At 33.5% G+C, this 23,757-nt stretch overlaps 1 protein-coding gene across 1 annotated transcript; it reads right to left on the reverse strand.

The window, feature by feature from the left end:
* Nucleotides 1-677: 677 nt before the first annotated feature.
* Nucleotides 678-21,912, reverse strand: LOC144841565 (ceramide synthase 6-like). Its single transcript, XM_078697973.1, has 8 exons — nucleotides 21,743-21,912; nucleotides 13,483-13,719; nucleotides 13,223-13,331; nucleotides 7,305-7,397; nucleotides 5,277-5,405; nucleotides 4,571-4,677; nucleotides 1,901-2,057; nucleotides 678-1,045 (listed from the first exon to the last, which is right to left on the reverse strand). The coding sequence occupies exons 1-8, from the start codon at nucleotides 21,910-21,912 to the stop codon at nucleotides 917-919; spliced, it is 1,131 nt and encodes a 376-aa protein (XP_078554099.1). The 3' UTR covers nucleotides 678-916.
* Between the last annotated feature and the right edge of the window lie 1,845 nt (nucleotides 21,913-23,757).

A 23,757-nucleotide genomic window follows, 5' to 3' on the forward strand; every position in this document is an offset into this window, starting at 1 on the left:
TTAAAAAGGAGATGAATTAATCTTTACCATTATTATATTAATATTTAATGAATATTGTATGTTATATTATTCTTTTTTAAAATATGTTTTATTTCTTTTTGGAAGTGGAAAGGTGATATAAATTAGATAGATAGATTAATTAGATAAATTAGTATTTCATACACATGGTAAATGTTGCATTATATATTGTTGCATTGATATATTTATGATACTATAGTGAAAAGTGTACTGTGCAATGTTATGTTCAATTGGGAGAGTTGAAACAAATGAATAGAAATAAAAGTCTTATATATTGGATAAAAACAAATTTAAAATTTCAATCAAATATTGCAGTGTCAAATATTTTTACATGAGAAAAAAAGAAGCCTGATACGTTGATGAATAGGACCAAATATACAACAATTACAATGTTAAAAAAGATTTAACAATTATTTTTTTCTCAAACAAAAAATCACTATGTTTGATAAAACACTGCATAGAATCTGAAAAAATGCTTCTTTGTCAAGTAGAGATATTTAAAGATATATTGTCTCCCCGAAGAAATAATTTAAAAAAATGTTTGTGTTGAATACGCCATTTTCATACCACAAAATAATTATTTGACCAAAAATTGGATCGGTAAAAAATTATTACCTGAAAAAAATGTACTTTAAAACAAAAAAGGTCAAATTGTCTGTCAAACCATGGGTTTTTTGTTTTAATTGTACTGTTTATTTTGTCTTTATAAGTGAAATCATTATTTTTGTTCATTTTTTTTTATATGGAAGTGATCAACTTCTTTAAAAATGCAAAATGGCCTATTCAATGTTTGATTTCTCCTAATTTTCATGATTTTGGGGGACAATACATCTGTAAGGATGTCAGGTAGGAAGTTCGCCAAGGCATTGAATTGAGCATTGTGGCAGACGACAGCAATCTAAGAAACGTTGCTGTTGATTTCCATACTGTTGTTAGCATGTTTTTTCGCACTACCATTTAAGTGATTCTCGACAATTTCATCCGATTCTCCAGAGCTTTCATCGTCACTTCGGTTATCCTTACCGACCTGCGAAAAAGTAAAACAGATTGTTTAATAGTATTGTAAATTAAAAGCAATAGAGAACAAGCAGGACTACAAGACTGTCAGCTCTGTGACTGTATTCACCATTCACACTTAGGCCGAGGGAAATACTTATTGAATTGAGTGAAATATCCCACTTAAGTGTGATTGGTGAATACGGCCACTGACCCTTGACTACATGTGCGTGCAAATGGTTGAGTAGCGGGCCAGAAGAGGCGCTTGAGTAGCAAGTCAGATGCGGTGATTGAGGAGTGGGATGAGGTGCTGTGATTATTATTATTTATTTAGGCATATTGCTTGCCAAGAATAGTCATAAGCAAGTTCATTCACTGTTCAAGATATTCTACAGTATTAAACACACTGTTATTACACATCATCTAGGATTGGTAGCTGAGCATTTTAACCATCAAGCGACAACTCCATTCAAATAATAACCTTATGACTACCAGATGCCAAATGAGAATAGGTTGAGGGCAGTGTGATACATATACTCTTAAAGTAAATTACTATTACAATTAACTTTTCAATAAAATTACATTTAAAAAACAGTATGTGTTACACATACAAAATGAACACTGTTGTTTTTAGTTTAATTTTTAATCTGCTTCCACTTTATTTTTTTTGTTAACCTCAACACCAAAGAGAAAGAGAAGGACTTGCCACAATCTTAGATCAAAGGTACAATTTCATAGATGGAAATGGTAAGAGAATATCTTTATTGACAGCAGTGGTTCTGAATATGCTGGCGAATCGGTTTTCCTTCGATCTTACGGTCAAGGCAAGTCCTTTAATTCTATGGAATATAGTAATAGAAACAATTATTGAAAATACGATAAATACCTTTCCCTTGACAACGCTACTATAGACCATGCAGCTGATTAAGTAAAACCAGTAAAAATGAAGGACTTGCAACACACACATTAAACCATTTAAGAATATATGAGAATAGAAAAAGCCTACTATCGCATGACTCTCCACCATAGAACTATAGATGATTCTGCAAATAAGAAAACATATTTTTAGCACACAAGGCTTCACAAGTAGCTTATATGCATTCTAAACAGGCTTAAGTGGTCAACTGTCTCAATCCAAACTCCTTTAGGCGGCCGGTCAAACATAAAGTCTGGCTTTGTATTTTACATACTAATAGTAGGAAAATGTTTAACAAAATAAGTCTGGTTTTGGGAGAGTGTCTGGTTTTCAGGGTAGGGAGAGTTGCCACTCAGACATGCATCGCATTGAGCTGAAACTTGAACTGCTACACCATCTCTCCACTTCTCCCTCTTACAATAGGTTACTGACTCTCACTCATTCCACAGGGCTACACTATCTTTCTACTTCTCCCTCTTACAAGAGGTTACTGAGTGTCACTCATTCCACAGGGCTACACCATCTCCCCACTTCTCCCTCTTACAAGAGGTTGCTGACTGTCACTCATTCCACAGGGCTACACCATTTCTCCACTTCTCCCTCTTACAAGAGGTTACTGACTGTCACTCATTCCACAGGGCTACACCATTTCTCCACTTCTCCCTCTTACAAGAGGTTACTGACTGTCACTCATTCCACAGGAATACACCATCTCCCCACTTCTCCCTCTTACAAGAGGTTACTGACTGTCGCTCATTCCACAGGAATACACCATCTCCCCACTTCTCCCTCTTACAAGAGGTTACTGACTGTCGCTCATTCCACAGGAATACACCATCTCCCCACTTCTCCCTCTTACAAGAGGTTACTGACTGTCGCTCATTCCACAGGAATACACCATCTCCCCACTTCTCCCTCTTACAAGAGGTTACTGACTGTCGCTCATTCCACAGGGATACACCATCTCCCCACTTCTCCCTCTTACAAGAGGTTACTGACTGTCGCTCATTCCACAGGAATACACCATCTCCCCACTTCTCCCTCTTACAAGAGGTTACTGACTGTCACTCATTCCACAGGGCTACACCATTTCTCCACTTCTCCCTCTTACAAGAGGTTACTGACTGTCACTCATTCCACAGGGCTACACCGTTTCTCCACTTCTCCCTCTTACAAGAGGTTACTGACTGTCACTCATTCCACAGGAATACACCATCTCCCCACTTCTCCCTCTTACAAGAGGTTACTGACTGTCGCTCATTCCACAGGAATACACCATCTCCCCACTTCTCCCTCTTACAAGAGGTTACTGACTGTCGCTCATTCCACAGGAATACACCATCTCCCCACTTCTCCCTCTTACAAGAGGTTACTGACTGTCGCTCATTCCACAGGAATACACCATCTCCCCACTTCTCCCTCTTACAAGAGGTTACTGACTGTCGCTCATTCCACAGGGATACACCATCTCCCCACTTCTCCCTCTTACAAGAGGTTACTGACTGTCGCTCATTCCACAGGAATACACCATCTCCCCACTTCTCCCTCTTACAAGAGGTTACTGACTGTCGCTCATTCCACAGGGATACACCATCTCCCCACTTCTCCCTCTTACAAGAGGTTACTGACTGTCGCTCATTCCACAGGGATACACCATTTCTCCACTTCTCCCTCTTACAAGAGGTTACTGACTGTCGCTCATTCCACAGGGATACACCATCTCCCCACTTCTCCCTCTTACAAGAGGTTACTGACTGTCGCTCATTCCACAGGGATACACCATCTCCCCACTTCTCCCTCTTACAAGAGGTTACTGACTGTCGCTCATTCCACAGGGATACACCATCTCCCCACTTCTCCCTCTTACAAGAGGTTACTGACTGTCGCTCATTCCACAGGAATACACCATCTCCCCACTTCTCCCTCTTACAAGAGGTTACTGACTGTCGCTCATTCCACAGGGATACACCATCTCCCCACTTCTCCCTCTTACAAGAGGTTACTGACTGTCGCTCATTCCACAGGAATACACCATCTCCCCACTTCTCCCTCTTACAAGAGGTTACTGACTGTCGCTCATTCCACAGGGATACACCATCTCCCCACTTCTCCCTCTTACAAGAGGTTACTGAGTGTCGCTCATTCCACAGGGATACACCATCTCCCCACTTCTCCCTCTTACAAGAGGTTACTGACTGTCGCTCATTCCACAGGGATACACCATCTCCCCACTTCTCCCTCTTACAAGAGGTTACTGAGTGTCGCTCATTCCACAGGAATACACCATCTCCCCACTTCTCCCTCTTACAAGAGGTTACTGACTGTCGCTCATTCCACAGGGATACACCATCTCCCCACTCCTCCCTCTTACAAGAGGTTACTGACTGTCGCTCATTCCACAGGGCTACACCATCTCCCCACTTCTCCCTCTAAAGCTCTGTCTACTGTACAACTATCAAACTTTATGTGACACAAAATGTGATGTGCCCATATATGGACATGATGCTACCATATTTGGACACATCACACTATTTTTGTCAAACTAGTTTGATAGTGTAGACAGAGTTTACAAAAGGTTACTGACTTCCAAGGCTATATTATAGGGTTAATGACTGTTGGGATGTACTGCCCAAAACTTACCTATAAGGTAACATAACAATTCTGGAAAAAAAGAATGTAATAGCAAATATGGCAAATAGAACATTTGTTAAAGATTCTCGATTGGCGTATTTGGCCATCTTGGCTGACTGAAAAATATAAATAAAAAAAAGATACAATTATTTAAATAACAAGTCAATTACTTGGTCAATTAGAGGCTAGTTAATTTGATTGATAATAAATAGTTAAAGATATTGAAATAATAATAATAATTTGTTAAAATCTTTTTGTTGAATGTGTCATTTTAATGTCACATACTAATAAATAGTTATTCACTTGGAGCAAAAATTGGATTGGAAACATTTTTTTACCTGAATGAATGAAGGAAATTGTCAAATTGTCTGTCAATGTCAGACAATGGGTTTTTTGGTTAAATTAAAATTTTTTATTTTTGTTTCGGAAGTGAATAACTTCATTAAAACTGCAAAATGGCCTATTCAAAGTCTGATTTTATAAATCTTTATTTTTCATGATTTGGGAGGACAATACATCTTTAAAAAGATAAGAATGACATGCACAGATACTGCTGTGTTAAATAGATGCAATTTTCACAGCCTTCGGTTCTAAGATCAAAATCGCTATAACACAAAAACACATTCACATGTCTTTAGCAAGGTAATACTGTAATTTAGGGGTTTTTTTTAGTCGGCAGAAATATGGTAATTCTTTTCATCATTTGCATATTTACCTCAAGGAAGACATCAGACAGGTCATGGCAGGTCAACACAAGTCCTCCTATTCTTACAAAATTACACACCCACGAAAAGCTAATCAACATAACGGTCACGAGGTGGTGAATGATATTCGGTAAAAAATCCTGTACAACGAAGGTTACAATTAGCATTTTGTCGATGATGGTAAAATAACATATTTTTACGTTCCATTGTGTAAGGGAGCATGTTACTGCAGTACAACTACAATTTTACTATTGAACCTATTTTTTGCAATTATTTATCAAGGTTTTTTACATTGTTTATGCAGTAATTGACTAAAAAACATCTATACTGTGAAACAAAATAACATCAGTACACTATAGTAGTTACTGCAATAACTGCAGTAGAATATAAATTTTTAAACCTAAAAAATTATGCTTTATTTTTTTTTATAAAAATCAAGGTTTTGCTGTCTTTTCTCATTTGATAAAATAGATTAAATTGTTGCATTCTGAGAAATAAAGATTTTTGGAGGACATATGTTAGAACATTCTGGCAACCCCATGACAAGCAACAAGGCAAAATGGATTTATATAATATGCACTTAAATATAAATGTTTCAATCATGTTTATATGTTGATGACCCAAGTTAGGCTTTACCAAATGATGAATCATCGGGTTTGAATTAATTGGTTCACAATATGTGAAGAATGCTTTCAATATGGAATCTTTTATTGAAAATAAAGAGAAAAAATGCCACTCTCTTTGTACATTCATTGTTCATGTGGTGGGACGTGTTATACATACTGTAGCTGTGTAGGAAACTCTAATTCTTAAATGGTTATTTTTCTATAGAAAATGGCTTTAGACACTGTATTGTTCATGGTGTGATTGTCGAAGTATTACAATACCTAGTTTCCTGTATCTACAGTACAGTAGATATGGCATTCAATTTGGAATTTTTAAATACTGTATGGTTTCAGACATTTTATATACCTCATGGTAGTTCTTGGTTTGATTTGATATTAAATTTCGGCACAACAAAAATTACAGAAAAATACAAAGTAAACAAAATGCACCTATTATTATTAATATTTTTGTGGAAATGAATTGAAACTTATATTACAATAATATGTAAAGTTTAATTTTTAACACATTTCTTTTAGGACACTGCCCTGCTTTAATAATGAGAAAAATTACTAGTAAATTTTGTGTTAGAAAATATAAAATGAATGATTTATTCATGAGCAGTATTAGAATAGAAGGATGTGATTATAGTTCACTTCTCTTCAGATATTAACAACATTTTATGCAATTTCAATCATTACTTTATTTACATGCAAATGTCACGAAATCCAAAAGCAAGGTTAAATTCAACAATTACAGGATGGGATTTACAGTAAGTATGTCTTTAATATGACATTTGAGTCTCATATTATTAGGCCCTTTATTTATTTATTTCACAATATTTCAACAGGTTGACTCTGCCAGTGTTAGTTGATTTTATGGGGCCCTAAAAACAAGGCGTTGGTTGGTCATATTATTTTGTAGCTTTAATACATGGAAAATTATTAATTATTATTAAAAATAAAGAAGAAATTTGATGAAATAAAAGGTCAGCTTCTTTTTTTTGGGAGGAGGGGGGGGGGGGGGTGGGAGGAATTTCAGCATTAATGTCTAAAGATATGGTACCATCAAAGCTTCTGGTTACTGTACATGACGTAACCTACGTCCCACCTTGTTATGTGCACAACGTTTAACATCAACTTGCTTGATTGGCTGTTGACGTAGTTATTTATGGAACTTTTTCTTTTTACTATTATTGTCTTGCGATCAAAAGTAAGGCTGGTTTAACTTACCATTTGCCTAGAAGGATGTTTTTTTCTTTAAGCCAACTTTGATGGTACCATATCGTAAGGAAAAGTACATATTTTTTTATGACCTCTTTCCTACACAATAGATTTTGATAATGATGTGATTTTTAAGGGAGTGTAGGCCTACTGTCTGTATCATATCCCAGCATTTTGTTTCCCCCATTAACAAACTTGGGTTACAGTACTTACTTTCCTTTTAATATCAAACAGAACAGACATTATGAGACACCAATGGAACACCAACTCCATAAAGTAATAATTGTACATAAAAGGTTCTATTGCCTGTAAAGAAAAAAAGAAATTATAATCAACCAATGGAAAATCAACTTATTAAAGTAGTCATTCCTAAACTCCTTAAAGTAATAATTGTACATAAAAGGTTCTATTGCCTGTAAAGAAAAAACAAATTATAATCAACCAATGGAAAATCAACTTATTAAAGTAGTCATTCCTAAACTCCTTAAAGTATAACTGTACATAAAAGGTTGTACATAATTTAAACACAAATCACCCTTTCCACCATTACCTTGTCTTTATTAAGTCGAGGCGTTTAGTTCAGTCATGTGCTGCCATGTATGTACTTTTAAATGTGAATTTTTGAATAAATATACCGAGATATAGTGTACCCAAGATGGAAAACCAATAGAATGAGAAACTCGTTTCTCCCTATGAGACAATTCAATGAAACTTGGAAACGTTTCATTTTATGCTATACCCTCTTCACACACCAATCTTGCTTGTATTTTGTATTTTAAACTATGTATTTTATCTGTATTTTTAAATGATGTGTTTTGGTTGTATTTTACAAAATGTTAACCTTTTTTAACTCATTTTTTCATAATAAATGAAAATTCAACCAATGGAAAATCTTTAGGATTTCTGTGAAATAGACCTGTAGATTATTATAATAAAGAAAGTTAATAGAGTGTTTAATTGGACAATACATAGAGTTACTATTCATCAAATAGATAGTTCATGAACAAACTAAAAGCTAACACCTTTAAAATAATTGTAGGACCTTCTATTAAAAAAACTAGTTTCTACTACTGTACAACAAAAACTTGTTTAATAGAAACAGGCCTTAATATAATAGTTTTTGTTAATAAGGTCAAAGGGCATTTCATTGAATTCTTTGCTCTTGTCAAAAGACAGGGCATCAATAATTGTTGGCTCACATTTATCAAGAATTGTGATAAAAATAAATTCAGTGTTGAAAACAATGGAAATCTAACCGCTTGCAGTCAAAGTACATAAAAAGATAAACACAATTTCAATATTAATCAAATAAATGTAACTCTCAGTTGCTGAAACAATTACACAATATAGTTGGAATTAGTTAACAAGTTTTGTATTTTGAATTGAACAAAACTATGTTTAAATACCAGGAAATTGATTGAGCTACAGTACTAAGAAATTGGTAATATTTCCAGGATTTTAAATTGGTATAAAACAAAAATGTTATTATCGTAATAACCAATATTATATTTCATATTGACCAAGACAATTATTCTTAGTACCACTTGTAACAACAAATAATAGCGAGATTTTGATTTGCGACGACCGACGACCAACCTAGGTCAGGTCAATTGATGTGCTGTCGGTCATCAAACTGGACCAAGAAACCAGTCCATCAAACCTAAGTCAGGAGGAGAGCAAGGACACGCGTCCCAATCTGGATGCGCACAATGATGATGTAGTTTGATTATCAGCCGTCGCTTATCAAAAGCTCACTATTACATGGACCAATACAAATGACATTTACAATGTGTTTAAATTGTCAATGTCACTAGCTTGTTTACACATCATATTGTATTAATAATAAATACAATATAAATACAATGTCACAATTGATATTACCTTTTATTGAAAAGTACATGACTGTTCTTTATCTCATTATTGTCATACATTTTAAATTGAAATCGGTATGAAAACATAATTAGGTATTTCAGACAATGAATTATTGATACGCCATGAATTCTTAATGAATATTAATAAAAGCAACAGATGTTTGATGGTGTTGCCCCTTTGTGTTAAATAATGAATGGATATTGTGACTGGTGTATTGATGGTCTTAAAGGAAGCAGAAGAAATGGATTGTTCCATTGTGGGGTTAGTTTGGTTATGTAATTTGAAAATACAGTGTCATTATACAGTAATTTATTATAGCACTATACCAATTAACTCTCATCCTTATCTCCTCCTAAACTTAAGAAAATACTAACACCGTTCAAGTTGGGGGTTCTATCCCAAAAATGGAAAATATGTGCATAAAACATGTTCTTTTGACAAATTTCTTTGGAACGACTGAAATGCTGCGTTCTGTCATTTTCGTTCTTCAATCAATCAGGTCACCGAAAGGTTATTATTAATTGTCAATGTCATTAACCATCCAGTGGAAGGGCAACATCTAGAGTCTTTATTATTAATAGAAATTCCAAATCCAAGATTATATTCCTTAATACCTGGGCAACATTCATTTAAAAAAGATTGCCGTTTTATTAAACAGTTCTTCAATAGGGATAACCCAGGCCCTAGAACTTACCTAGTAGGACCTGATTTAAATTAATACTGTAATTATTAATTCAATTAATTCAACAGTATTGATAATGAAGTTTATCTCTATACGTTTCCATAGAAAATTAATTATAAATACCATTTTCAGATCGTGGGGAAATAACAAATTCTCATTATTAATGATAAAAATTGAATTAGCAGATGGAAAAGACTGAATAAGAAAATTAATTTAAACACAAAATTAGACACGCTCCAACAAATTTAATTTATTCTCACAGGCTTTATTTCACCAAAAAACAATTAATCATTGTTATACATAATTAATACAATTAATACTAATTATGGCAAAGTGTGCATTGTTTGTTGATAATTATGTATGGTAACCTAGCAACAAAGAGCAATTAAGCTTTGAATACAGATAACTACAAAGCCGTATCATATTATTGGTTTCCATGGTGAAATCATCCCAAATTATTCATTGTACTTTAGTAAGGCTGGGTATACAACATTTCAAGCACCTGCAGACCGCCCAACTTTTCCTGATTATTTTTGATGTAAAGAAACATCTTGACAATGTATTCATTAATTGTTTACTGTAGGCTCTACTACTATACCATAGTTTCGGAAAAAGGCATCCCCAACACATTTCCCACTTTTGCTATATTTGGAAAGCACCATATTGTTTTTCAAAACTCTCACTCTCTCTTGTTTTACTGCCGATATTCACATTCCCAAGTTGGGACCACTAGAGAACCAGAACATCTTTGAATCTACAGTCTAAAGCCTTGTCTACACTATTAAAATTTAGTGACAAAAAAATGTGATGCGCCCATATCACTCACTGCCATAATTTGTTCATCACTACATATTTTTAAAACTGAATAACACCAAAAAACATTTTTTGTTTATGAGTGAGACTGCACTATACCCTTGACTTATCACTTGACCCTTGCCAAATCCGGACAGTTATTAAAAACTTATAGTAATACAGTATGTTTATTTTTTGATGAAGTTTCTTTTTTTCTAAGCCAAAAAAGTATTGTTACATACCACTACAGTGTCAACCTTTCATCGTCGGTCATCGTCAGGTGAAATTATTTGAACAATACAGTATGTGTTAAAAAATACTTTGTGAAATTTAGGGACCAACTGTATGTAATACTATTGTTTAATCACTAGACAAATTGTCATCATCTTATTAACATTCTAGCCGAACATTAAATAGCAATTTACTGTAAAACAAATACTGTACATGCAGGAAATTTATTCAGTCCATATTTTTAACTCAAAATTCCAAAAATAATAGAATATGTTCATATTACCTAATACTACTTTGTGAAATGTTCTTTTTATTTGTCTGTATGTGTAATTATCTATGATTTATGTGTCAAGAACTCAAATTTCATATATTTTTTTGTAAACGTGACAATAAAGTTTATATAGTTATACTCTAAAAATTGTTGAGACCCATTGACAAATTAAGTGAATTTATTTCCTTCATTCTGGGTCAAGCCAAGAAGTTAAAGAAACACCTTCTCGCATATTTTAGGATAATACTAGAAATGGGTTGCGACAAGCATCAATAGGATGAACAAAACTGTATTGCACTGAGTACCATTTCAATTTGAAACTTTTGGGCATTTAAACAGGGCATTATAGTATGATTATTATTATGTGTTTCCTTCTAGTCTACTTATGGATTTGTTCTTATTTTAAAACGTTCTGAATTCTGCATATAAGCAACAAAAAAAATCATGGTACAGTATGTAAAAATCTGCCATCATTTTTTATTTATGAGAATATTTTATAGTTTGAGCTTTTTTTAAAAAGGAAAAAAAAATAATGCTAACTGTATATCGTACCAACCAGTAATAAAATAGTTTTACAAATTAACATTTATTAGTGTTATAGATGGATGTAAACATTTTATAATGAACAACGGTATTATTATGAATTACAAAGTGCGTTTTTTACTAAATTTAAGAATTATTAAAGATGCATTTTAGGTTGTGGTGTCTCATATTAATACAGTCCGATGAAGTACCATTTGATTTAGTTTTAATATTCATTTTTTTTAAATAAAATAATTGAATTGAATACAGCAGTATCAGTACTGTACATTGTTTTTGCCAGCCATTTGTTGTGTTGGTTGGTACTGATTTATTTTTCAATGTACTGTGTAGGCTAGCTTTACAGTAAAGAGCTACATAATTATGACCTACTAAATACAGGTTTTAAGGATATTAAAGGCTTTGTTACTTTACGGATGTTTATTGTTTGATAAAGCCATCTACAATAACGTTATTATATTGGTAGTGAAAGGGAAATGTGGCCTATTATTATTCATTGCTAATAAAATATCATATGAATTTATGTATATTATATTGCAACCCAACAACAGAACAGTAATGATGTTACTATGGAACTGTTTCTATAGAAAAAATTCAAAAGAATGGTTTGAATTATTGGAAAATTGGGTTTTTAATTATTTTTTATAACAAACAAAACAAACATTACAGCCTAATTTTTACTCTAAAATTAAAACCGGTTTCTCATTTATAGTGATAGTTGGTGGTTGGTTGTGTATGTTGTCATTATTAACCAAACATAGTACTCTACTATTCAGATGCTCGTGCCAGGTAAAGTATACTGTATTTGAATTGCAGTTAAAAGAAAGCGCTTTTAGAACCAGTTTTGACAAGAATCAATTTGGGTTTTTAAAACCATCTAAAGTCGGCTCTTTTTGTGTGGGCTTTGGAAACGACCCATTTCTGTTGGCAAGAAAATACCGTTCTTTCAAAATACATGTTTAGATTTAAAATAGAGTTGTTCTCTTGGTCAATAGAAACAGGTCCTAAAAACAATAATTCAACTTTTTTTATATACTATTACTACTATACTCTTTTTTTAAAAACATGTGATGTGATCACAAGGAATATTTATGTAAGCATTTGTACCAGGTACACATAATACATAAGGATATATTGCATTACTGTAAAAACCACAATCAAACAAAGGTCATGCAGTAAAATCATTGAAGCACAACAGTGTGTTGCAATGTAACTAATATCAGTAGAAAACCCCTCCTTTGGGACACCCTATTAAGGGGACACTTTCCTGTGAAATAAGGAAAATAATTATGTTGCTAACACCACGGCCTTATTGTTTGGTCCCCAAGGTGTCTCCTTATTCAGGGATGTGAACATGTACATCAAATTTGAGGTGTGTATGCTGTTTAAATTAAGTTTTATTATTCTTTTCCTAATCAGACGGTGACAAACCCATGGTCTGTTCTCTCACTGCAAGGAAATTCCTCATCAAGAAATCAAGAAGCCTATTCATACTACTACTATTCGTACCTTACAACATTCTTATAATATGGTTAAATTTGAAATTTGCTAGTATGAACACAAACTTGCTTGCAAATACAAGCCTAGCCCCAATATTTTCTCACCGTATTTGTACGAGTCACGACGGAAAAAAAAAACAACCCTGCTTATAAGGATTCTACCAAATCTGTGCTCAGTGTGAACGACGCCCAAATCGACAAATAAATGATATACTGCAGACAGAAATGGAAATTTAATACGTACGTGATATGGGAATCCTTCCCAGCATTTTTTGGTGTCCCAGAACCATGGTTCAGATGGCACATGCATCATACCATAGATGGATGCTACAGTGTAGAATAAAAACCTCCAACTGCAAGATTCATAAAACAATTAGCAATAATAGAAAATATTGTATTTGGCGGTTGCTTTATAATGTCTATTTGCATAATACTGTCCATATAGCGCCATTCCAACGATCATTGCTCATGGACACTTTTCAACTACATGCTTATTCTACTAACCTTGTCTCTGAAAACTTTGTTAATGTACTTGGCCGCCCGTAATTCCTTCTAACTCTGAACCATCTTTCTACTTGTCTTTCAGACCAATCTAGTTGTTTAGCAAGACCGGTCAATCTTGCTTCATCTGGATTATGGGTGACAGAATTATATGCCTTTTCCAGAATGGTGTTTGGCTCTGGTTTTCGATTGGCGCTCTGCTTGATCCCCAGGAGTCTGCCAAATGGCATGCCAATCAACCTGCAAAAAGACACAAAAAATGTTTTCATTTAATTGCAACAATGTTAAAGTTTTAATAACTAGGTGGCCGTATACAAAGTTGTTCTCATATAAGTAGATTGAAAATTTGCTGTTTTAAAGTTACTGTACTACCATCAAATTGACACCATGTCATATGGTTTTTTTTTTAAAGATTGTTGATTAAACTAAGATTCAAGTTTGCTTTTTTCCATAGTCAATTTTGAAAATGATATTTCAATTAAATTTTTATCTTAAATTTATACCGTAAAACCTTGAATTTCAAAAACAAGTTATTTTGAAGACAAACTCCCTTCTCGGTTTGCAAAATCTCGGAAATAAGCCCATGTCTAAATGAAGCCCACTCAAGAGTCCTAAAGAAGGTTTTACAGTACGGTATCTTATCTTTTTATCTAAACATTTTTTTTTTCATTTAAAGTACGCTAAAATATCAACCTAATTTATTCTTTCTCTAAAATTAAAAAAATACAAATTTCTTTAATATTCCTTTTAAATTCCTTTGTTGTATCAAGAGAACAAATAATTGTTTATCATTGTAACCAGTTTGTTCATGTGTCTATTTGAAAGTGTTGACCACATTGGCATGGCAACCAATGGAGGTTAATCAATAAAGTTTGTAGAGCAGGGAGAGTAATTTATTGGAGTATAATAGCGATGATAATTTGGATGGAAAACATGGCCCAATTAAATCATTTATTTCTATAGATGTATTAGTGGAAGAGAGGTACAGTATAGGATACATCAATAATAATAATCTACTACTGTAGTGGCGCACTGTGCAATAAACCAATTCAGCTACACATAATTCTTAATACAGTTTAGTAAAGTCAGACAAACAATTTAACAATTGAATGCTTTTGTAAATCAAGAATTTTGTCATAATTATTATACTATGAAATTTTGATGAAATTTATTAATACTGTATTGTCATTAAATTATTATCTTGGCAAAATGATTTTGCCAAGAAAACTACCCCAGCACTGACTTTCAGGAAGATTTATAATAGTGACGTCAAAAGCTATTTATTAATATTATATCATTTTTTTTTTATTCAAAATCTTTAAACAGTGGTCCCTACACAAGGAACCAACAGGCTCTTCAAAATTATTTCATGTACAGTAGACATGTATGTATTGTGAGGACATTCCAAAAAGAAATAATCTCAATAGACAGCAACATTATCTGATAGTTTTTTTCAACTGATTTTCTTCTCTTCATATTCATAATGTACTGTGAATATAATCTCTTCAGAGAGACAATGCTATTGTTAGTTTCTACAGCAGTACACTTGGCACAAAACTGTCTTTATGAATTTGATTACTGTGCATTCAAAGCGTTGGACCCTATGTTCTTTTTCATGACTGTGGGTTACAAAATCGATTGTAAAAACAATTTAAATCTTCTATAAATAGTAGTATATCTTTAACAAACATGATAAATAAGATTGTTGATTGTGTTCAGTAACTTAGCTGGTTGAATTCAAACACAGATTACTGTATGTATTTCAAATACTGTACTTTTGATACTGACAGATAACCCTAATACTCACTCAAGATAATACACAAACCAACAGTGGTGTTGGTAGTCTATGAGTGCTGCTTACCTGGATAAACCGACAATATAGCCTCTCTCTCCGAAGAGAGGATACAATTTACGAAAAAAGAAAATTCGTATATATAAAATACCACCCCTATCGGATAATGCACGCATCCGTAACCACGCCCTCAAGAGGGAGCCATCCAACGTAATAGCGTCATCATTTTGTGAGTACCGGCGTAGCGTGTGTACGTGATACAAACGAAATCTGAAGAATTTCAAGAATTTAAGAAGGAATTCCTTCCAGTGCAAATACAAACACACAGGCTATGTCACCCTTGAAGAACTGTAAAAGTTTAATTCATCTTTTCAGGAATTTTAATATTTATCCTATGCACTTATGTTGGAATGCTGTTCACATATGAAATCCTAAATGATAAAATACATTGTAGTAGGAAAGAAAGGGTTGAAAGCAAGGTTGACAATGTTTCAAATTTGTTCTCCCTCCATTCACTTTATCTCAGTTATTCTGTTCCCATCTCTATCCTTTCACTTTTCCTCCTCAATCACTCTTTTTCTCTCTCCACCCACTTTATCTCACTTTCAAAGCATGGTTCCCACAATGACGCAACACAAAAACACAAGCGCAATGAAAGTATTTTTACCAATCGTAACAGAATGATGACCATGATTGGTCAAAGTAGTTGTACTGAACTTACGTCCTCACAATTGCGTCCTAATGGGATCATTGTTTTCCTTTCATCCAACAAAAAATCCGATGGAGGAAGAGTAAAATAAAATTGGTGGGAAACAAAATGAAAGAAAGAGGCTGAGAAAAGGCTACAGTAGAAGAGGATGGGAGAAGAACATTTTTAGTACCGTAATACCATTAAGATTTGAATATCAAATAAAACATACTGTAGTGTAAAGTACCTAAAGTATACTCTACAGTAGAATGATCTTCAACTTCATTTCATATTGTGATGCATGCTATATATTTTTAATTTGAATAATGCCATTCTGAGGATCAATTCTACTAAGTATTCATAATTTTAACATTTAACGGCAACGCTATAATAATTTTGTCGTTGAAACTCAATACAGTATACCGATAGACAATTTCAGAATTGATGAAGGTTTAGTTACTGCATTTTTTATACAAGCTTACTGCAAAAATTATAAAAACTACAGAAAATAATAAGTACTGACAATAGCCATATTTGATTTCATAAGAATTTACACTCTATGTAAAAGAAGTGGGTCAACTAAGAGAATAGTGTCACAAAGAAATGGAATCCACTGCACATCTATCATGATTACAATTTAGGGAAAATTGCAATCTGTTTTTAAAACCTTTAAAGTACAATCTGGGGAATAGTAGTAGATTATGTATGTTACATGAAGTCAAACCTTTCAATGGGTACAGTATTAAAACACCTCCCATGGAAATACTGACTGACAGTTATTTCCATGGGAGGTGTTATTTAGGAGGATTTCATGTGTTCATTTTAAACAAAAATTGAAAATCTGCATTTTCTAGCAGATTGATTTAAGTAGGTATAACAAAAATTCAATTGAAAAATTAACATTAACAATCTAAAATATATATAATATTGAGAAACAAAGAGAGAAAAACTTTAAAATAAAATACTGTAGAGTACTACAGTCTCTCTGATATTATAATATAGAAAATGTTTATGGATAATGAAGATCAGATTGATTTTTTCTTCAAACTTCCCAGCTTTAGTTAAGAGTGTTCATACTGTATAAACCAGAGACTAGAGCCATGAATCTTCTCCTTGGTTTGGCGACATCTTATAGCACTTTATGTCATGATACTCTGAGGCATACAGTAGCTTGCCACCTAGTATTGTATGTTTTTCATATGAACGGAAGATAGCTCCATTTTGTTAAATACTGTACCGACTAAAATATGAAATTAAACGGCTCTGTCAAGTAGCTTCAAAAGGTTTCATCCAATGTAACTCCAATTCTGTGTTACCCATTGGGGATGTATCGGGTGTTTGACCAGAATGTTGAATGTTGTTTGAATGCAGAACATGTCAAAACACAAGAGAGCACTAAAAGAGAGTGTAGACACCATTACAAATGTTCAAGTTTACTGTTCTCTCTGTATGTTAATGATAACTACTGTACTGGGACAACCGTCATTGGAACTATGGTACTATTATTTGGAACCATTGGGACAACCATCATTGGGGTCATCAAATTTGTTTTCATAACCAACTAACCAACCTCAACTCCATCATCCCCTGTCTGTCGGTTGTAGCCCTCCTCAAGCATCTGCCATTCCTGCTCTTCACTGTCCTGGCCCAATTTGTTTCTGTAATAAGATGTGATGTCATCTCTACATCTGTGTTTTTGTCTTTCTGATATTCTTTTGCCGATTCTCGGCTAAATTGTCAAGGACTATCACCCTCACATGCCGAATCCAAAACTATGTCATGAAAACGTCAAGCACCGATAATAACCAGCGAAGGTTAATGAGATGAAAATGTGCTTTGGGAAGAGGTAACAAATCAGTGTATCTTCAGGACCTCTTATGATAAGAACCCTACAGTATGTTTACTGCTAAAAACTACATATAAAGAGTGATGATAACATTCCTAGACATTTATTAAAGTGACTAATAAATCAAAATAACAGTAGTTAGTCTTCCTGAAAAAAGTGTAAATAGAACACATACATATAATGATAGTTTATTACATGACACTGATTACAATTCACTGAGACAGGAGTATAATATCCAATTTTGAAGTATACAGTCATTCATAGTCCACTAATTTAGGCTAAATTAAACAGTTTATAGATTGGCTAGAGGACGGAATGAAATATTATCAAAGTTATTCTTCATGGAGAAACCAAACCAACAAGATGGCGACTGCAATCGACCATTCATCACACCTCCAACGTAGTCACCCGCTACTACTGTATGCCTGCTATAAAGTATTTGGTTCAATTCGGACACAACCATTTTTAATGCAATCCTAACCGCTAATGTTCACTAAATTTTGTACCCAGATCATCAATGTATAACTGCAAGTGTATAACAAATCTAAATGCCACTTTTATAATGTGTCATTGATAGAAATGACAAATTGAACATCCATAATAATATGGCTAAAGGTCAATAGGTTAATAGTAAATGCTCGATCTTGTTAAATATTAATTCATTCATGTATGGTTGATTTTTCAATTTTTTTTTAAAATCTCACACCTGTCGTTAGTTTTAATACCATTGATAGATCATGACATAATTTGATGGTGTCAATATAATTAAAACACCAGGTTTTAACTTAAAACTATGGGCCTAGCCATTAAAAACATAGAGCAACCAACAGCAATCAAATGTTATATTTTGTCACTAGGGAAAGTACAGTATTATTTTTTCCTTTGTATTAGTAAATTAGTTTCTATAGTATCAATAATTTGGTATATTTCCTCTTAAATTGCTGGACTTTCTTAGGAAGAACACTAAATAATTATATTCTAACTTATTTAATTTTACTTTACAGTCAATTGTGTTAATAATTAATGCATTTTACTTTAAAGGCCAAAACTCAAGTAGCGAAAGCTGATCTATTTTGGTCTTTTTTGTCACATTTATTAATGAAGTTTTATTGTTTATGTTATGATAGTAACAAATAAAGAATTTACACAATAATAGTTGTATTGTACTACAGTACTACAGTATGATGATGATTGATGATTTAAAAAAAATATGTTTATATTTAAATTTAATATTTTAGTATCATTTGTATTTCTAATATTATTGCATTCCAGCTATTTATCCAAACTGGAAACACTGAGTAAATAGTAATTCAAAGTAGCAATGTTTGCTGCAGTTTGGTACATAATGGAATTTGATTGATTAAGAATCTTAATAACAATACCCTCTCAATACCATTCAATATTATTACGGACAATGCACTTCTTACACACAGGTTGTTTCTTAGGAATATTCCATTATCATTACGGGTGAAAATTTACAATTAATTACATCTATGTTTTGTGACAAATGAATCCCACTCACTGGTACTGGTAGGAAACAATTGGTTTTTACTATTTAATGACTTTTTAAAAGCTACATTTCACAGAATGGAGGACGGCTTCCTTTTTAATAATAAACTAAATTTAGATAAATAAACAAGCCTACCTACAGGACAATTGCCTAGCAAGGAAATTATTACTTTTTTTATGCCAAATATTGATAATCAAAAGTGTATATTATAGTTTATACTGAATTTACACTGTAATGCAGTAGAGAATACAATTATGATTCATTGATACTGTGTACATAAATGTTAGAATTAATGTTTTTTACTGTAGTAATACAGATAATGGACCGAGATTAATATCAGTAACATGTGATAATTATGTAATTATGATAAAATTAAAATATCTCTATAGTACAAATACATGAGACAAGAAATTGCTTTTATGCACACGGACACAGCAGAGAAGCAATAATGGACTATGAATTTAGATGTTGTCTGGTAAAATTACCAACAGTCATGTAATAAATCATAATGCCCATTACTTAAATAGTAAACAACAAGACAATCACACAATCAAAATCACCAATGCTGTCCTCAAGCATGATTAACAAATAATTTAAATTGCTTTACTGATGAAATCAACTAGTGTACTGACATGGGTATAATAAGCCTGTCCTCAGCCAACCAACTGGGAAATCCCCCATAAGCCCATCCTCAGGTAGCAGCACACAAATCCCTTACTTTTCATATAATTCTTGTTATAAATGAGACACCCTTGGGTATTACCCCAACATTAATTTAAATATCTGAGCATATAATAATTTGTTTTCAAACAAAATGCATCATTATTTAAGGCAGTCATCAGTTAAAATACACTGTAGAGCAGATGCCTTTTGGCCGCCATGAATAATGTTTGATCACTGCATACTTCACAGTTAGCGATTCATTTTATAGAAATAACCAAAGAATTATCTGATGAGAATGGATGTAGAAATAAAAAAAAAACTGTAGAACTGAACTTTGACATCTTGCAACCTGATTTTGGTTACTTGGGTATAGCACACCTCTGACACGATAGTTAGGGGATGGGGAGTTACATTACAATGGTCAGTACAGAACAGGTACAGAAATGAGAATTCAAAATCTTGTTTGCTAATAACTAAATTATTTGTACTATAATGAAAAGGCTCTTCAAATTATTCAGACTCATACAGTTACAATAAATTGTTCAAATGCAATGAAACAAATGTTTTAAAACTTATAAAAAAAATTTCAAAATGTTGCTGATTTTCTTTATTATTTATATTTTTCTGAAGGATTTTCTACCAGCAATCTAGCACTGTTATTATTTTATGAGGAGGGACTAACTAATCAAGGGATGTATAGTAGTTAATAATTGTGGTTTTTTTTCCGAAGAATTTAAAGCGGTGAATACAATTCTCTAATTGTTTTCAATCATACAGTGATGTACAGTAGTCCCATCTTTTAAGAACATTACAGTACAGGTAGCTTGTTTTACGATTTTTTAATTAACATGGTATTCTGAAATGAAAACGCTATGTTATTTTTGTCGGCTGGTCACGACTGTGTGTCATCTCTGCAAGATGGCTTCCTTAGCACGAAAATCGTCTATTTATGATAAATAGTGTTGTTTGAATTGACTTAGAATAGATAGTACACTACAGTAGCCTATGCCTAGTTAGTAGGCCTACCTGTAGATACAGTAGCCTAGTTAGACCAAATAATGCACTTGTCAATTGTATGACCCACTATACGACCCCCGGGAGAGGTGCGTCATTTGTCCGATGTGCGTCATACCTTTGAATACCATGACACACCCGTGCGTAAAAAATGTGACTTACCTTTAGGTGACCATGACGCACCCATTTTGACGCACTGTGACCATGTTGTTTATGATATGGTGGGTGGTAAAGTGACGGACATTGACACACCTTGTTCATTGATGTGACGTACCTTCTAGGTTTTTTGACGCACCCCTGCGTCAGTAATTATATGTAAATGACGCACCCATGACGCACCTCTCCCGGGGGTCGTATAGTGGGTCATACAATTGATAAGTGCATAATTAACGAAAGTCAATCTTTTGTTTTCTGAAATTATTTTTTTTAAAAGACAAGAAAATAGAATATGTAGGCCTAGGCCTACAGTACTATAACGGATAACTAGCCTATATTTGTATTATTTTGTATCAAAAGTAAATCTCAATTTTATTTCCTGAAAGAAAAACAAAGATAACATCTTTAAATTAATAACTACACCACCACTAGGGCCTAGGCCATATTATAGAAGCCTGGCCAGGCCTAGCAGGAGTATGCCTATCCAGGCCTATAATAATATAATAGTAGGCGGTATAGGGGTGCTGAACACCAACAGTTCACATACAATAACAATAACAACATCGCTGGCCTGGCCTGCCTGGCCGAACTCACCTCTCAAAACATAGTCTTATAATAAGCAATATGACTGCATATGGAAACACAATATAGAGATCTTCTAGTGCAGGATAACGTACTTCATCGGTAGATCTAATATCAGCCCAAGTTATATTTGGAGGAAGCCAGAAACGTTCGTTCCAAAACCAAGATATTTTCCCCGCCATCTTCAATGTGTAGCTCATTCACGAAAAAAATACACGAAGAAGCAGCAGTCCACAGGCAGCGGTGTTTCTTCTTGACAACCACGATTGGTCGATTGATTGGAGAGGTGGTGGGCGTGTCGCCAAAAACACAACAGAGGGAGAAAGAATAGGCTTTGACGGCTTTGATAACGTAGCGCGCCACCATGCGTAACGTAAAAAAATTGATCCAAATTGGCATCAATAATTCGCATAAATCTCAGCCCTAACAAAAAAAAATTATTAAAAAATTATTGTTTTTTATTATTATTATAAAAAAAATAACAAGAATAGGTCTCAATTTATTTATTTTATATAGGGATGGTATGAATGAGTGAATACTAATTGGGATCGAATTCTAATAATAACGATTTGACAAAAAATAACTACAAATTGAAAAATATATAACAGTATAAAGAGAGAAAAAAACCTGAAACATAATGGTAACATAAACTGCAACATGACATTATAAGCTTATTTATTTCACTAACTTTAGGCCTAACGAATATGCAATAAATACAGTTCGCGAAGTTTCAATGGTCTTACTAGCAAACTTCGGAAAACCAGGTTTTTCCAAAAAAAATTGCACTGAGTGTTATACTAGGATGTCACTTTACCGAACTTTGTTTGCTATATTCGCTAACTCTGTTTAAGAAGTTGTGATTCTGACAAATGTACTTAACACAACTGTAGTATTTGATTCGATTAAAATCACAAACCTCTGATCAGCAAACCATGAACTAACTGCAAATTTAATTGTTTCTTGCAGTTTATCGAAGTTTACAATGGTACTTTCACGTAAGTTAATAGGCCTAGTAGAAAATCTTTTTCAAAGTTTGCTAATGTACAGTTATATAAGTGGTAACTTCACAGATTTTCATTAATTAATATTTTTACTCGAGTACAAGTTTGGACTAAAGTTTACCAAACTTTTGTTTGCACACTCTATGTTTTGCCACTGTGGCATTATGGATCACGAATGCATCCCAAGACTGATGGTCAAAAACATTTCAGCAAACTAGTTTGTAAAAAGTTGGTACAAAATAGATGTTTAAGATCTAAACCCTATTTTTACATTGTAGTGTTCACAATGACCTGTGCACATGGTTAAAAACAATATTTATAATAATTCTATACAAGTTGAATGCCGGACTGTCAATTAACATTTCACAAGAGGGTAATGTGCATTAATTCATTTTACTCATTTCATCGTTACCTTATCAGCAGGTACTTTAAAATCAGTGTCCAGCAATGATTGAAAGATTGATGACAGAGAATGGAGTGTGGAGCGACGGAAAAAAAGCAGCTTTTAACACTGATGTGGTCTTTTTATCTTTGAGAGTACAGTAGGCCTATATTGAATTAAACAATAAAAAGCGTCTCCAACTTCTGAAAACTAGTTTCCAACTGATGTAATCTAGCATCAATTTTATTTCTCTCAAAAAAAACAGTAAAACACACAACAGCAATGTAAAAGCCTAGTCCCTGGCAAACTTCTGTTTAACTACAGTTTATACTTGTAAAGCAATATTCAAGTTTGTCGTGATATCAACAATAGTAAAACTGTTGACGAACCTCGGCTAGCTGCAGTTTCCAGAAGCATGTCTACAATAGCAACACTTAACGGTTTTGCAAACTCAGGACTCTGAGTTATAATGCTTTAGTGTAGACCAGTTGAACTTCGGGTGCAGAAGTTTGCAGAAACCTAGTTTGAAAACTCGAGCAAACTCCGAAGAAAACACAAATTTGATAAAGGTTTTAGTGTAGTCTACATAGAACTAGAAAAAATGATTATTAATATTATCGCGACGGGTATGCTCTTTGATTAGT

This window comes from Antedon bifida, chromosome 4 (assembly GCF_963402885.1).
Source record: "Antedon bifida chromosome 4, ecAntBifi1.1, whole genome shotgun sequence".
NCBI classification, from domain to species: domain Eukaryota; kingdom Metazoa; phylum Echinodermata; class Crinoidea; order Comatulida; family Antedonidae; genus Antedon; species Antedon bifida.